General features: G+C 37.3%; 1 protein-coding gene across 4 annotated transcripts in view; it reads left to right on the forward strand.

Moving 5' to 3' along the window:
• The window catches only part of ARHGAP15 (Rho GTPase activating protein 15), a 333280-nt gene that overhangs the window by 268145 nt on the left and 47798 nt on the right, over positions 1-17337 (forward strand). For all 4 annotated transcript variants that reach the window (XM_084523841.1, XM_084523843.1, XM_084523842.1 and 1 more), the window contains one exon: positions 3087-3221. In XM_084523841.1, the coding sequence (XP_084379967.1) occupies positions 3087-3221 (135 nt within the window). The remainder of the gene's footprint in view (positions 1-3086; positions 3222-17337) is intronic.

Raw genomic sequence — 17337 nt, forward strand, 5'->3', positions numbered from 1 at the left:
TTCTGAACAAGGGTAACCTTACAATGATGTGTATAAAACAGAGGTGAACTTCTCCTTGGTTCAATGGCAGACGTTGCAAGTGCCATTAAAAATGTGGACTGCTGAAAAGACTGATTTACTAAGAATTAGAACCCATGCTTCCTTCACAAATGTATTGTACATTGATTTGTATTTTTTTTTAATAATAACCTTGACAGGTGCCTGCACTATTTTTTTTTTTCCTTAGTGTGGTCTTTATATTTTCATCCTAAGTATTAGCATAAATTTTATGGGATTTTCTGGGCATATTTGTGTCTGTATCTAAGATATATGATATCAACTGGCAGTGATGGTTGAACTAATCAAATACTACTGACAAGTTAAAGCAAATTTTTAGGACTGTGAGATTTTGAGCGTCTTCCCAGATACAGTATCTCCTGACTGAAAGCAGTCCTTGACTGTCAAGTTTAAATATCAGATTTGAGACTTAATCTTTGTGTAAGCAAAACACCCCAATAAGAAATATGTCTGAGTAAAGCCAATAAGTCAGGTCCTCCCCTTAAACCTAGCCCAAAATGAGTGTGTGTGTTTGCTTATGGTCCTATTGCCTTGGTATGTGAGCAATTCCAACCAGTGGGAACCAAACGAGAGTCTTACACTGAATGGACTTCTATTTTCTTTTCCTTTTTTTTTTTTTTTTTTTTTTTTGACTTGGCATTTGTTCCTCCTAGCAAACATTTTTAAAAACTCTCTTATAGCTAGAGGGAAAATTGACACCCTTTGCTTTCACGATGATACATTCCTAACACGTTTCCTTGAAGAGCTGGAAATGGTGCAAAAATCTGGTAAGATAAGTCTTTGCAAAGCCTTAGAAGTCAAGCATTCCACTTTAGACATTTAAGACAAATGCATGGCAAAAACAAGTTGTGTTTTTTTTTTCTTTTTCTTTTTTTTTAAGGTTTCTACTTAAAGTTCTGTGCCAAAGCTACAGTACTTATACATTTTCTAAATGTGTTTTAAGCAATAAGTTGTACAACATTTTTAGAACATGTGTTAAGCTATTTCTCTAAGAATGAAGCTCTTAACAAAACATAAGCACTCTGCATGAGATCTTAGCAGCAAAGTGCTTAAAAGATAAAGTAAGAATTGGTACCATGGGAAGAACACCAGCTGTAGAGCACACAGGTCCATTATGAGAAGTATGGTAGTGGGTAGGGAGAAAATGATTTAATCAGGAGTAAAACCAATTTTATTATAAGGGCACGCAGGGGGTGTGGCACCATAGTGAGAGGGACATTTCAAAATATCTGACAGATTTCAACAATGTGAAAACCCACCCTGTTCTTTAAAGTGACAGTAAACCCCATCAGGTCTCTCTTTTTGATGCTATTGTTAACAGTTGACTGTTTAAAGCTGGCCTGCTAAGTTGCTGTCGATCTAGTTCAATAGTGTGTGGCAAAATAAAAGGCTAATTGTTGAAATACGATCAATCAAATATGATCTCAGAGTCTAAAGAAGATCCCCTCTGCTAACTCATTTGAGATCAAATCATTACTTTTATGATTGAGGTAATGCGATGGGGGGAAAAAAAAAAACGCGAGACAACTAAATAAAATGCGCAAGTATGCCTTTGTTCCAGCTTTGTCTCACGTTACTCCAAGTTAAGGAATTGGGTCCATTCCTTTATTTGTATACGTTTCCCAAATCCAGAAATTTAAAAAGCCTTCAGTAATATTTATTACATAAAAGTTGAAAGATGTCTCCATTCCGAATAATATTTTTTCTGACCAAAAGTAAACTCTATAGTGAGAAAACTATTGCATTGAAGTACCAGGGATCTGGAGTTGTGGGTGTCCATGTGTCTCCAATAATTTTACCATTTTGTTTAACAACAGTTCACTAAAGAGGCTGCTCTTGAAGCCAACTGAATTGCTAAACATGAAAATTCAGTGACATTTAGTAAAACATTTCAGGATTATGTTGCTTCAAATTAAATTTGTACAGTAGTTTTCATGGTTGGCCCTTGATTTACATTCAGACAGAAATTTTCTAAAAATGAGAGTCACAGCACATGTATAAAAAGCGAATTCCATTTTTGGAGCAGCAGAACTCGAAGAAAGTGTGTGTCATTTTAATTTGGTCTAATAAGGATTTACACTTTCTGAGAGTTTTATATGGATTATGATCTCATTGTTTATTCTGTTCTAATAGTATCACACTTCTAGAATAAAAAAGGAGAAAAATAGAATAATCATCCAATCTTGTTTTATTTTTTATTAGAAACTCTATTTTAGCATTTAGTTTCTTTTATATTTAAATTCCTTAGCTCAGTCAAGCTTCAAAAGAAAACATTTTTTTGTTTGTTTGTAAAACAGTTTTGTAAGCACTTGTGGTTTGTCTTTAGTGTGTTATCATTTTTGACAGCTTTGCATAGCCTAGGTAGGCCAACAGGGGTCTGTCTAATATTGTTGCTGGGCAAATCTTCCTCCCAGAGATGAAAACCAAACAAAATATTTTTGAAGCAGTAAGAAGGAATTAATATCCTTTCTCTCACAGTACTCTATTCCTTGCTGACATTACATTCAGGCAAAAAAAGGAGAAAAGCGTTACCCATTATTCCCTTGTACATAGCAAGGCTAACACATGTAAAGCAATAACTCATTTTCTATTGCCATGTTTAGCATATGTCTCCTGTTGGCTCAGCAAGGCCTTTAGGCCGGTCCCTTGAGCCGGCCATCATTGGCAACTCTTAGCCCCTCGGCCTCAAAACCAAATAGCTTTGAATCATGTTGAGCTGTGATGCTAATTTTCATACTGATGCATTATGGGAATAAATGTATCTGACATACTGTGTCAATGGTACTGTCTCTTTGTGTCTCTTGTTTTTTGTTAGCTGCATTCCTACAGATGGTATTCCATTGAAAATGTTCTCTTCCTACAAAAAAAAAAAAAAAAGGGGGGGGGGAAACATGCACAGCACCAAACCTCTAGGTGCAGAAGGCTGTTAACGGTTGCTGATGATAGTAGGCAAACATTAACATAATAATTAGTGTCTTGTAATTGTTTCATTAAAACCAGTTGTTCCATTTCTCCTCGTGTTTTCCCAGAAGAGAAGCTGAATTTGGACGACAGCCAGTGGGAGGACATCCACGTTGTCACCGGAGCACTCAAGATGTTTTTCAGAGAGCTGCCTGAGCCGCTGTTCCCATACTGCTTCTTTGAACAGTTTGTGGAGGCGATAAGTAAGTACATCAGATACAGTAGAAGCTAGTGAAATAGCCTGTTATATAAAAATAATAATAAACTTTAAAATGGAAGAACAGAGGCATCTCAAATCTGACTTACCTTCCATTATCCATGATCCTGTCTTTTTATTGTTGTTGATTGCATTTTACCTCCTACAGCATTTAGTTATTTAACTAGAGGAAAAAAATATCAAACTATTGAACTATAAATTTTATATATGCAATATTACCTCAGTGCCTAAAATGGTTTAGGAAAGGAATTAAAATGTGTATGTGCTCAAAATACGCTTGGATGATAATCTATATATCCCCAAACACAAGGAGAGACTAATAATTGTGAATTATGTTAGAAGGGGTTGTCGTTATGTTAATCAGAATGAAATGCATGTGTTTTGTTCCACAAGGTTGCAGACTCTTGCCTTACAGTGATCACAAAAAGAATGCAAAAACGATCGTGTTCTACTTTTCATATCTACCTTTGCTTCATTTTTTATTTTTTTAGAAGTCAGCAGGCAGCAGAAGTATTTTCAAAGTGCAAGGCACTTATTCTGTTACATGTCTCTGGTTTATATGCTGCAAATCCTCTCTGTATTTAATATTTGCAGGTGCATTTTGTAAAACTGTAGCAGCTTGGAAAAACTTGCCTCAAAAACAGAGTGATTTGGGTTTTACTCCCCTTGAAAATGGGGAGGGGAGGAGAAGGGAGGAAGAGATAGCTTAAAGGGAAAGGGCCAAGTAGGAGTTTAATTAAAAGTCCAATAGAAAAAAAAATGCCTGGAAAAAAAAAAAAAAAAAAAAAAAAAGAAAGAAACAATAAAGAATAAAGTACTTGGAGATCCGTTTTCTGAATGATGGGCATGCATATTTGCCATTACTGTTAATGAGAGCTGTGTGTGCACATGCGCAGCTGTCAGAGAATATGAAGCCCTTAATGTACGGCTCACTTTGATTTTATATTCATAAGAGTCTTTAGTTCAACTAAAGCTTTTCAAGACCCAGCATCAGATATAATGAGGTTAAATACATCTCACAAGATCTTTCCCTTCTCACTTATTTAGAGATGCAGCGCAGTTAAATACACAACGTAAAGAAACACATTACCTGGAAGTTTTCTCTTGTCAGCTCACTTCTCCATTCAAAGCACACAGAAACTACATGGAGAAGGTTCTCCCTCCAGCCTAAATTCCTATTGCACAGTCTCTGCCATGCTAAGATGGGCAAAATAATAAAGATCTTCTTACTGTTGAGCTTCAGTTTCTGCAATGCGTTAGGATAAAATGCCTTTTTGAAGCACCAGCATTTGAACATAGTCTTCAGGTGGTTCCCATCCACCAACTACCTCTTCTCAGAAAGGAAGAGACCCGGTGCGCTTAGAGGATGTGTTCAGTTCATGGGGCACAGCCTGGCATGCTGTTTGCACCTCTTCTTATGCACATTATTCCACAGTCAAGCATTTAATAATTTATCCTCTGCCTGTTTCACTTTCTCGTCCTGGTAATCCAGCTGGTCTTCTGGACCTAAATATAGTCTTTGTCCCCCCTTATCTCTACTTCTCATTGCCCTTTGGAGTGAGCCTTGGCTCAGCCAACTCTGCTGTATTCTGAAGAACATTAACACGACACCATGACCTCATCCTTCATGCTATCTTCTGTTCTCACCCTCATGCTACCATCCAAGTTGGGGCGATATGAAATCTTTTGGTGGCCCAGTGGGGAGTATTTTGACAGTAAAAATAACAGGTAACTGATTAGAGACTTGTGAAATAGAGTTTGAAAGCATGTCGGGAAGAGACTCTCCCCTAAAGCATTAATATTCATGAGTGAGAAATTAATGTCCCTTTCTGCTATTTGAACTATTATTAATTCTTATTATGATTTTGAGAGCCATTATACACATTGATAGACTAATGAACAGTCATTTATAGAAGGATTTTAAGACAGTTTATTCCTAGGAAGAAAATGCTAGTACTCTAAGACATTCTTTGCACTGTTTCAAATCCCTGATTCTTGTTGCTTTCTTTACGGCGCATCAGGGTGACTTCTACCTAATCCAACTGTCTAATGTAACCTACGATTTCCAATCAATCTTCTCTTTATCTGGCCTTTACTCCCATAGTATCTACAAATCCATATTCTTACCATCTCTACTTAAATAACATCTATAAACAACAATTAGGCATTTCCAGTGTTTTTGGAGCTCTTCTACATGTTAATAGTCCTGAGGCAAAAGAAAAAATCTCTTGTCTTCAATATCATTTCCATAGCAGCTGATTCTTCAGCTAGTTTGTGTTAATTGCTCTTCCTGAGCTGCTAGAAAATTGGTCTGTGCTGCACTGCTAGAAAATTTCTGCTTCAGGATGTTGTAAAAAAGAGGCTATTGTGTCTCTGTCTTTTCTGTCCATTCTTCCAAAATCAGTATTATTAGCATGTATTGCATGGGATGTGCAGTACGACTGGAATAAGCACTTAATATCACCAGAAATAAACCAACCTGAAGACTGCTAGGGAAAAGGTAATAATTAGGACACATTCCCACACTGCCTGGATGATTATATCCTTGGTCCAGCACTAAGCAATCCTCAGTCAGAGCCATACACTTGGTAAGTAAGATGAAGTTGTGTAAAAACCTGTAGTGGTTAGTAACAGTAAATCCCCTAATTCTTGGGGATTTAGTCATTTAGCTAGAAGTTTCTGGAGGAACAAGTACCTAAGAGGTGCCATGGTCTTCTTATGCTGATGCTATTTTAAAGATTATGTGAAAAATTCCATAGCAAGCTTAATATTACTTTTCCTGGATGATGCTATTTTAATTAACATCACTATTATGTGCATAGGAATAAAATATTACAGTCCTGTGTATTAGGCAAAGTGCTTGCTCTCTACCTTCAATTTCCCCTACAAATAAATTTAGATATGGCCATAATATTAGAACAATTTAGATATGGCCAGAATATTAGGAGATAATTCAGGGCATTATAGAATCTCAGAATTCTGCTTGCCAGGCTGAAGCTGGATAATTACTGTCCATATAGCTTATATCAGAGAATTTATAAATGATAAATGGAAGGCCACAAGACCTCTGACCTAATACTAATTTTGTTTCTTAGGATTTGGAAAGCAGGTTTTTCAAGGACTTTGTCTAATATATTACTGGCAAGTCATTTTGTGGTATTTTGGATGAAATATGCACTTCTGAAGTGTGCCCAAATGCTGCTATGAAGTCAGGTTCAGCCACACTTAAATTACTTAGCACCGCAAATAGTTCTATTGATTTTCTGCAAGATCAACAGACGTGGTTCAACAGATTGTCTGCAAGTAAAATTGTGCTTCATGTGAGTAAGGTGGTAGAAGTGCCAATAACTGAAACACTTAATCACCTTATTTGCAGAATTCAATCTGTATGGCCATGCAAACTTCTGTGAGAACTTCAGCCACTGAAATAAATTAAAAAAAAAAAAAAAGATACCCCAAAAAACTGTTAAAAATATTAGCAGGTAAATGTGTTGGCTGCTTATGAATGTTTAATTTAATTGAACAAGTTTTCTTCAGACGTCTCAGGCAGAAGACATGAAAAAAAAAGAATTGTCTACTACTTTAGACACTATGATGTCCTCTGCAATTATGACTGATATCCACTGTATAAAATAAATGGGAAAATTCAACATGGAAAATATTCAAGTGCTGACTAGTCATTCCAGATCTGTTCAGCTGGAGAAAGCTGTATAGACAATTCATCTGTCCAACTGCAGTTAAAAAAAAATAATAATCCAAACTGATATTCCATAAAGGAAAATTCCACCAGGTTCCCAAAGCTGCAACATCTGTCTCTGGTTTGAAAGCCCTGAATTCAGATCTTTGATTTTGTCTGCAAACAGGTTGGAAAAATTACTACATTGGAAAGATTTTTTTCAGTGAGGTCTAATGATTACACCTTTATTTCAATTCCTTATCTATAATATAAATTTAATAGCTGTCATGTAAGTATTGTAGATAAATAGGTTATTTATCGTTTAAAACACACATGCACACAAGTGTAAATATATATGCATATACTCTAAATAGAAGCCTTTTACCAAAATGATGCTTCCACAGACAGTTTGCTGAATGAAGGTATCTGTTACTCCTGTGAGCTTCCTAGCTAAGACAGATGAACATAGTAGTGAGATTACTAAAAATGAAAGGTTGCAAAATCTCATTCACAGGACCAGCCCTCCCCAGACACTTTGGCAAAGAAACCCCCATCTCTGGAGCTCAAGCTTTTTGGCCCTAGCAGAAAACTAAACATTTCTCTGCATGGGGAGCAGTAGAGTGGTAGGCACCTAAAATCCTTCCAAGGACACAACTGCAGCACCTTCAGAGTTAGATGGGAGATAATAAGGTTTTTAGAATTATAATGGTGATTAATTTAAATGCCTAGAAACTGCCAAAGGCCCACATTAGAAACACTTTTTATTTTTTCAAGATCTGGATTTATTTATTTATTTATTTATTTTGGTTATTCTACTAGATTATTAACACTTTTTTCAAGCGATTTCACACATATCCTTTTGATATATCAATTAAGGTCTCCTGCTGTATGCTAAGCAGAATTCACAATGTCGTTCCTATCAATCTTATAATGTTTTTTGCTACCCTATTATACAGAGACTGAGGAAAATGGTTAGTTAGTATCTTACATATGACAGAGTTTTATAACTCTTTGGGTTATTGAAAGATGTTAGATATTAAGTTTATTACAGTTCTCATGGTATGAGATACTGGTCTTCACTGGTCCTGCCCAGTCCACAAAGGACCTACTAAACACAGTGATAAAAGCAAGAAATGTTTCTTTCATTAGAACAGGAGGCTGTTTTTTTAACCCACAAAAGCTATCACTGCTATGAGGAGACATCAGACCCCTCCATGTCAGTCAGTTGTCTTCATCTCCAGGGTGGCTGGCATCAGGAGAAGGGTTTGCTTTGAGCTTGGGCTCTGCTCTGGATTCATACCCCCCCAAACCTGCTGCATGTGCAGCCCGAGGCGATGTGGTGCAGAAACTCATGTCTATTCAGGCAACGATCACACTTCGGTCTGCAGCAGGCCACCACGAAATTTGCACTGAATAATGCAACTGTTGAGGAGTTTGCATGGAAGCAGCCTCCATCCAAATCAGACAAAAAGTTGTGTCAGGAGGCAATAAACAAATCCAGTCATCGATACATAATCATGATCAAAGAACAGAGCTACATTCATTGAAAACGTGGTGTAGCCAGGACCTGCTCTGAACCACTATGCAGTGTTATGAAAATAGTAGCTGGGAAACAGAAAGGAAGTAAATACATTCATTTATTCTGACAGTCATAACATCCTTGTATCATCTTGGTGGAAAGTTACAGAAGATGTCTAAAGAAATTTTCAAAAGCCATCTAAAGAAACCTCACTCGAGGCTTACAAAGAACAAGGCTCAAGGCCAACTCGTCTTGGAAAGACAAGTCAGCATATTGCACTGTAAGAAATCCATGACAGTCTCTTAACATCATCACGTAATAGGTTCCTGAGAAACCAAATCTTATCAGTCTCTGGCATTATGCAAATTTCTGTCATAATCTCAATCTGTGGGCTTCGAGTCCTAATCAAACTGCCTTCAGCTTCGCAGTTGGCGAGCCTCCTATTGAAATTGTTTTCCTAGCCTTCTTTTACTTGTTCAAGGAAGTTCTGGGGCTTGGCATGGCACCAGAAAGCCTCAATTTCATGTGAACATGGTGATTAGTAAACAAACCCAAGGTCACCACAATAAATCTCACATGATAAATCATATTTATACCTTTTGGGTCAAATCAGAAGACAGTAGAGGTCTAGAAACTAAACATGAACAGTACTATAACAACAAAAAACAGTGTAGAAACAAGAAGTATTCAAAAGTTGGGGCACAACTCATATTTCTTTAAATAAAGCAATATATATATATATATTTTATGGATAGGATAGTCTCAGGTATATCCATCCATGGAAATATATAAATATTCCACAAGAGGGTGTATAAACTGCCTGCAAGTACATTTAAACTTCTTCCCACCCATTGAAGCCACCATGCTCTAGCGTGGTCTCCACTCAGACTGGAGGCAGAAAGAAAGCACACCTGCACCAAGGATGCAAATGGAGGCTGACGTATTTGTAATAGCAGCAGGCTGGTAACACGAGAGGTTCACTCCAGGCCTTTTGTTCCCAAGAGGTGTCAAGGAACAAGATGCCCCAGTAACCTCCTGGCTCTCCTTTGGTGACCTTCCCTTCACAGTTGCAAACTGTTTTTACTCAGCAGCATTTTTAAATAGATCTTTCCAGGTCTGGAAGCAACCGCTTTAGAATAAAAAATTGGAGGGCATGTCTATGAATAGATTTGTTTTTTGAGGTGGAAAATAGCCCAACATGTTCAGAAATAAAGGGCATGGATAGAAAATACACGGACAGAACATTTACTTTTTTTGTTTGTTTGTTTTTTCTTTTTTTCCTTTTCCCCACATGGAAATTTATAAACAAGTTATTTGAAGAAAAATTAAAAGAAAAACTACATATGGTGGTTTAGCTTCTCTGCAGGGCTTTGCTCTGTGAAGAATGCCGAGATAATACCTGCCGATAGGGAACCTGACTCTAAGTTGACTTTGATGATTTTTTTTAAACATAAGAATCTACCTATAAAAAGATATATGTTGTAATATTTACTAAATCTTCTCTTCTGCTAGCACACAATTCTGTTGTGCTACAAAAAGCACTTCATAAAACTCTTAGATGAGTTTTACGTAAGACAAAGTTCCAGTGACACTATCAAATCAATTAATTTACCTTTCGAGAAAAAGAGGAGAATCTCACCAAAAGGGTTACATCAATGATGAAAATTGCCTTAAAATTAATGCAACAGAAAAACTATGTGATTTGTTCTTATAAATATATGGTGGAGGCTGTAAAATCCTCATAAAAGAAAAGGAATAAGTTTTAAAAGAATTTGTATTTGAATGTTGCTGTCATGCAAAGTTTGCACAGCAGGGACATACTCTCTGCAATTTAGTCTTTTTTCTTATTATAGTTATAATTTTTTTAGCATAGTGGAAATTTTATTGCGGATGCCTGGCCTGTCTCTTAACTCATGCTAATTATATTCATAATTAAATGTTAAACAAGAATTGACTAGGCCAACTGGCTTGCACAGGTGTTTGTTGTATGAATGGTTTAATGCTTACACAATAAATTGTTGGATCTGAATCTGTAGTAATCTGCTCAGTGAGAACTTTTTGCACAAACTTTGCTGTACACAGTAGGTCCAGAGTAGTGCTTTGAAACCAGTACTTGAAAATAGCATTTATTAGACAGCATTATGTCCAAACTGAGGATTATCCATGATTGCACAAGTACTAACAAAGCTAAAAGATTTTTCTGGACTCTTACCTGCCATGGGACAATGGTGATCAAAGCATTAGTGCTTAAGGGAGAAGTCACTGGATGCTGGGTGGAATTATCATTTGTGAAGCAGTGTGTCTCGCTACAATTTGAAAAAAAAAAATGTTTACATCTGTAAATGATAGCCAGATTAATCACTGAGGCTCCAGTACCTCTCTGTTGGGTTTACACTGACTGCCAGTTGACAGAGTGCAGAACCAAAAAATTGCAAATGGAAAAAGACATGAGTTTCAGTTTGCTCCTCTTTTACTTTTGGGGCACAAAAAATAGAGTGTATTTGCATAATTTAAATTTGATCTGTGATTAAGAGAATCTTTTTGTAGTAGAAAGAAAGGGCAGAAGCAAAAAGCGAGCCAACTTGATAGTTCATATGTAGGTTAGCATAGGAGAAGCTCATGGAGAAAACCACGAAGGAGAGAACCGTGAAAGAGAAGACAGAGAAATTGAGATATCCAAGAAATAACATGGTTCAGGCAGATAGGAGGAGAAAAAAGAGAGAGAGGAAGAGCTGTTTAGTGGCTGTGACAAGATCTCTGTAACCTGGAGCATTTGCGGGAGGCAGGGGGAGAGGAACTTCTCATGGAGGTTAACTGGAGCTCTTGACAAAGTGAGAATTGGCACTCTGGGTTTGAGGGGAAAAATGTTCATCAGGCTTGTGAGTGAAGCTTCCACTCAGGGAAAGTAATAACAGGAGGAGAAACAGCCTATAATGCCCCAGTTACACAATTTCAGAAGTGCAAAAATGGAAGAGAAGAGGGGGGGGAAGTGGAAAGAGAAGACCAGGAAGGGAGAGAAAAGAAGAGCCTTCAAGAGCAAGAGAAGGGGATGCTGAAAGTCATCACCTCCAGTTCCATGCCATCTTCCTTTTTCCTTACACCTACTTACTATCTAAAAGTTGCTGCCTTCTAATGCCATACATCTCTGTGTGCTGGCTTGTTGAGTCTGAACCAGCAGAGAAGCAGGCATGATAAGCAGTCTTGGTGGTGGCAGTTGTTTCTTGGCCTTTGTTACATGGGTACTTGAAGATGTGGCTAAAGGAAAGTACATTTACCCCGCAGAAGGAATAACGGCAAATGGTGTTTACTGTGATAATGTATGGTGTGCTGTGGAAAATCTAAAAACACAGTAAGTGTGGACTTTGGGTACATCTGTGATACTCAGAGTAGACCCTAACTTTATGGAGTTGAATCCTGAATACACTTTTATGCATACTGAATGCTTCAAGCAGCTTGGGCCCCTGGTCCCCTCTCAAGGGACTGTTACCTCCCTTAGGGTTCTCCAACTCCAGTATGCTCCAACCACTGATATCAGACTTTTAATTTTGGAAATTTCTCCTCTTTATGGGACCTGAAGTTCTGGCAGGTAAAACCAGCCATGAAACGTGCCTTGACATGGAGCATTACTTTGCAGTTTTACAAAATGTTCCTTTATAATGACAGAAAGTGTCCATAGTGGCATGGTATCAGGGAAGAAACTTTGCAACTTCAGAGAAGACTCCTGATAATAGTGCATTAAATAAACTAGAAGAAAATACATGGCTTTAGCCTTTACATTTAGGACCATGGCAAATCTTTGAGTGAGAATCTAGTAGAAATACATCTGAGTAGTACTGACCTGCTCCAACAGCACTTTTGCAACCTGAGAGCAGGAGTTGCTCAGATAGGAGTTACAATTGATAATTCTTTCTGGAAATGGTCTGAAAATGACATGGAGAAAGAATGAAATTAAATGTTTTATAAATTCCACAAAGTAGGCAGGCACAGAATCAAGTCATGAATGGTCAAAGAAAATATCCTCTCAGTTTACCACAATAGCACACATACAATGTTGGAAAAGGAAAACACCACATTGCTAAAGGGGATGATAAAGCAAAATGATATGACAAGCATAACAGCAATAGGGCTACCCACAGAATTCCTACTGATGACACAGGATTAGAGACAAATGTTAAGTCATGGGTTAAAATCAGGCACAGGTTGTTTGGGGTGTAAGTCTGATTTCCCAGTCCCTGACAACATCGCCTTGCAGCAGCTATTGACACAGCCCTGGCTTCCCAACCTCACCATTTTGGGAGAAGTTGTGCCTGCCATGGGAAGTACGGCTGCAACTGAAACACTCTGTAAAAGTCATGACGTCTGAATGTGAGGGTAGGCTTGTGTTCTTACTGAGGCTGGGCCAGAGTTCAAAGTTAATATGATTTATAATGTCTCTTGAGGGACACAAATTGTGAAAGTAGTAGTACTGGAAAAACGGGCAATGTGGCTACGGAAAAGCATCTTTAGCAGCTGGACTCCACCAGCTGTACCAGATAACAGCTAAAAAGAGGGGTCAAGCAAAGCAAGAAATAGTGTGGGAATGGAAGAAAGGAGTAGCATTCACATCCTCCCCCAAAAATGGTGTGCAGAGCTGAGGCAACCTATGGCAGAAAAAACTCAGTGAACAAGAATTTCGTCTTTAAGGATGCTGCCTTGAAGGATGCTGCCTTGGACACAGAAATTTTTCTGCAATCCACTGCCTTGTGCTTATAGTACAGGTATTGAATTTGAAATGCCCACATCTTTAAAGTAAAATGCAATTTGTCTTGCTTCCGGGAGAGTCAAACTGCTCCCTTTGACTCCCTTCTATATAAAATTCATTAGCCTGTTAACCCGTTTGACTCAGAGAGAATATTGTTACATTTTGACCAAAGCACTAATGCCTTAATTGCCTGGGAAGGTAGTATATCACACAGATAATCTCACTAAGATCAGGAGCACAATCTAATTCACAGACAGCTCATGGTCTGACTCATTCACTGTTAAACACTTTTGAGTGATAGAGTTGCACTGGGAAAAAGATCCTAGTGAGGCACAAAACCTCTTCACCTAGGTATGCTTAAATTGTTAGAAAAGCAAACTTGTGTTCAGCACTCAGAAAAAAGTAAGTTGTGAAGCAGCCACAAAGGTGGGACACTTGAAAAACTATAATTGAGAAGTAGAGATATTCTTAAACTCTTAGAAAATATCTGGTGTGTTTTTCTTTCTTTTTCTCTCTTTTTTTTTTTTCCTTTTTTTTTTTCCTTTTTCTTTTTCTTTTTCTTTTTCACATTTTTTTTCTTTTCCTTTCATCTTCTTTTCCTTTCTGTTTCCCTTTTATTCCTCTTTTTTTTTTTTTTTTTTTTTTTTTTCTATAAAAAACAAACCGGAAGAAGCAGGAAGGGCTGCCTGGCAGGCAGGTTTATATACGCTTCTGCAGCTCTCACTCCAGGCTATCAAGTGCCACTTTTAGAATACCCTCTTCCTTGACTCATGTTTGATTTGCATCTGTGTGTTCACATGCAGCCAGAACTAGCCCATGCTCTCTGCAGCTGAGTTCATTGCTTGTTTTTCTTTACAATGCAGATCAGGGCACCTGATGAGCTACATTCCTGCTTGTAAGCTGAAGTGTATTAACACTAAAAAAAAAAAAAAAAAAAAAAAAAAAAAAAATAGCCCACTGTGTGGATACAAATCCTCTGCAAAGAAGTATCGAAACTGTGACCACTTTATGAAATGTTAGTGGAATTTGATCTAAGATACATGTTTTTTCTTTGAAGCTGTAGCTGTCCTTTAGTTCAGATGGTATTTGTGAATGACTGCTTCAAAAAAGGGGTCTTTTGGCACATGCTTTAGGCTGATGACAGGCAAAATGAAGTAGATTCTGTCTCAGAAATCTCCAAAAATAATCTTAGGTTTGACATAACACACCATGTCATGAAGTGATATAAGCCACATAAGCACAAAGCAGGCTTTAAATTTAAAGGAGAATAATCCTATTTTCAGATGGAATACTCTCCATCAATTTGGATAACAAATATCTGATGCAGAATAGAGGCAGCAGGCTGTTAATGCTGAGATCCCTTAAAATCTGCAGTTCCTGGTAGTTGTTAGTGACTGTGGCAGCCCGCTATCTCCCTCTGTTATCTGATAGCTGCTCAGACTATTCACACGCACACACACAAACAGCAAGCATGCACACATGCACTAAAGATTGCTATCTGGAAATAAAGATCTGCTTTTTACTGTCTTTAACCCCTCAGCACCAGTGATCCAGAGTTCCCAATGCTAAAGAGTGATGCAAAATGCATTAATGCTTAGCACTGGGAAATCCCAACTCCTGGTGCCAAGAGGTTCATAAATATAGTAATGAAACCTCTTGACTCAAAGTGAGCACTATTTAACAGAACAAGCATGAACAGCCTTTAGGAGATTTTGCAGCTGGATTTGTTCCACTGTGTCAGAGCTGAACCTCCATGATAGTAGTTTTTAAAACTGTGCAGAGCTAAAAAGCAGTTTAAGGAAGCCAGACAGCATAGAAAAAAAAAAAATAAATATATATATGTATAAAATATATACATATGTATGTAGAAAAGGAAAGTAAATACACCGCTGTACCACATACCAGAAAAATAGGCATCAAGAATCCCTAAGTATGAATTCAGTGACAGATGTCAAGGTCTTTGGGAAGTGTCCACCAAGCTTTATTTTGCACATGTTCCTAAACAACTAAAACGAGTACTTTGTGTGATAATTTACTAGCAAATCAGTATCAATAAATCAGAATCATGTAAGCAGTCATGTTTATTATATCCTTGTTGCTTAATATTCATGATAGTAATTTATTTTTATAGTACAGTTTCACTGTTATCTCCTCCAATGCTGTAACTTTGAGTCAAGCAAGCTGCAAAAGTAAAAGGTCAGGTAACCCTTTGAAGGCTGCAAAAGTTCATTCACTCTGTGGAATTTGCTTCGTTTTCTTTTGAAAATGCTTTAGTGGCTCCTTAAAATATTTATACTATAATTTCTAACCTAGCATTATTTATTTAACAAATATCACTGCAAAACAAGAGTTGCAAAGCAGGATATGGATACCAACTCTGGAAAAGAGGAGTCCAGAATTTCCAGAGCTGCAGAATTTAAACTGGTCAGGAAATCTGTGTTAATGTCTAGATTTTAACTGATTTTAACATATGCTTTTCAGAAATATAAGGAACACACTTAAGACTTTCAAATATTTTGCAATAGCAAAAATAAGATAAAAAATAAGCTAGCAAGTTTTGTAAATGTTAAAAATGAAAAGAAATTTGATCCTTGAATCACCAAGGTGTTTTGCTATTGAAACAACTGAAATTCCCACTTCAGGCCACTTTCCACCTCAAGAGAAACACAAAGGAGTTGTAATGTTAGCAGCTGTCGGGACCAAACATGTAGGACTTGTACCTACCTAGGACTACCTGCAGGACATGCAGCATACAACTACAACTCCTACCTCACACTCCTACCAAAACGCCTCATTCCTGGCTCAGTGAGTTCATGGGAACTGAAGTATTTAATTGCACATTTTAATAATGTTCAGCAGATTTAACTGAGGAACTCTTGTTTCTTCCCTTCATGTACATTTTAAGAGATGGATTTTAGTGATGCCAGTTTAGGTACAAGGACCCATACCTTTGGTTTAGAGGAGTCACTCCCATCAAAGGTGATGTAGATGTCAAGATCTTCTGCATTGTCTATAAGTAAGAAACCAAAATATACATATATATATATATATTTAATTTCCTTTAGCTTGCATTGGTTAATATTTTCCTGTGCTGCTAATCTGCTGTACCATGCAGCCCCAGACTGTGTTTATGTGGTAGAAGTCTTCAGCGTGTAAAGCTCTTCTGGATAAAGGCAGTCTATAACTACACAATAGGCTTACTGGTGTGTCCCCTTGTCTTTCATTTAAGGATGAGCATTTGATGAAGCTGTATTGGGCATTGCACATAATCAATTGTTTCCCGTCCAGGAACATATTTTTCATTAGACAGGAGGTGGAGGCCACAAAAAAAAAAAAAAATCACTGATGAGATGAATGAAGTATAAACCTACCTCATCACAAAGATAACATCTAAAAATGCTTCAGGTTTATTTATGGCAAACAAAAAAATATGACTGGGCTTCAAGAAATGAAGAAGATAAGCAGACATAAAAGACATTTTTATTCTAAGTGTAAACTATCATTAAATGTATTTAGATTTACACCCTATAATTATTATGATTGTAGCAATTAATCAATCAACTGATTAACATGTAGGGTCAGCAGGACACAGTGATCTTATCTTGAAGCTTGAATTAATTAATTATTCCTTACTCTACATTATTATTTTCTGCTTGTGTATGTTTGCTCAAAGTGTCCCTATTGACAAAACATATCTTATTTCTTTCTATGTATTGAGGCAGGCACAGGAAGTTACTGAAGTACGTTTACTAATTTGCCATCAGAATTTCAAACTAATTAAAAGATTTTTAGAGCGTTGCATAATTTTAAACTACTTGTTATATTCTAATTAGCCAGGTTCGATTAAATTGTTTTCAACGTCGCAACTTAAGAGCTCTCATCTCTTCAAGTGGAGTCAAATTCAGCGGGTGTATATTGTTGCAGCGATATAATTCTGTGTTCATTATAGCACCCGCCAGTGAAGCCTTTATGCTCGGTATATTTGTTTACTATCTCTGCAGCATGAGGATTTTCCACTTCCACAGGCAATCTTGCTATCAGGAGGGCTTCCTGAAATTCAGCTACATTTGAATTTGCTATATGCAAAAGTGTTACTTGCAGCACCCTCTTTGTGCTGAGCGTGTCCTCTGTCCCCTTGCAGCAGGATTTGGGTCACGCTGACGTCA

Source organism: Aythya ferina (assembly GCF_964211825.1).
Source record: "Aythya ferina genome assembly, chromosome: 6".
Taxonomy (NCBI): domain Eukaryota; kingdom Metazoa; phylum Chordata; class Aves; order Anseriformes; family Anatidae; genus Aythya; species Aythya ferina.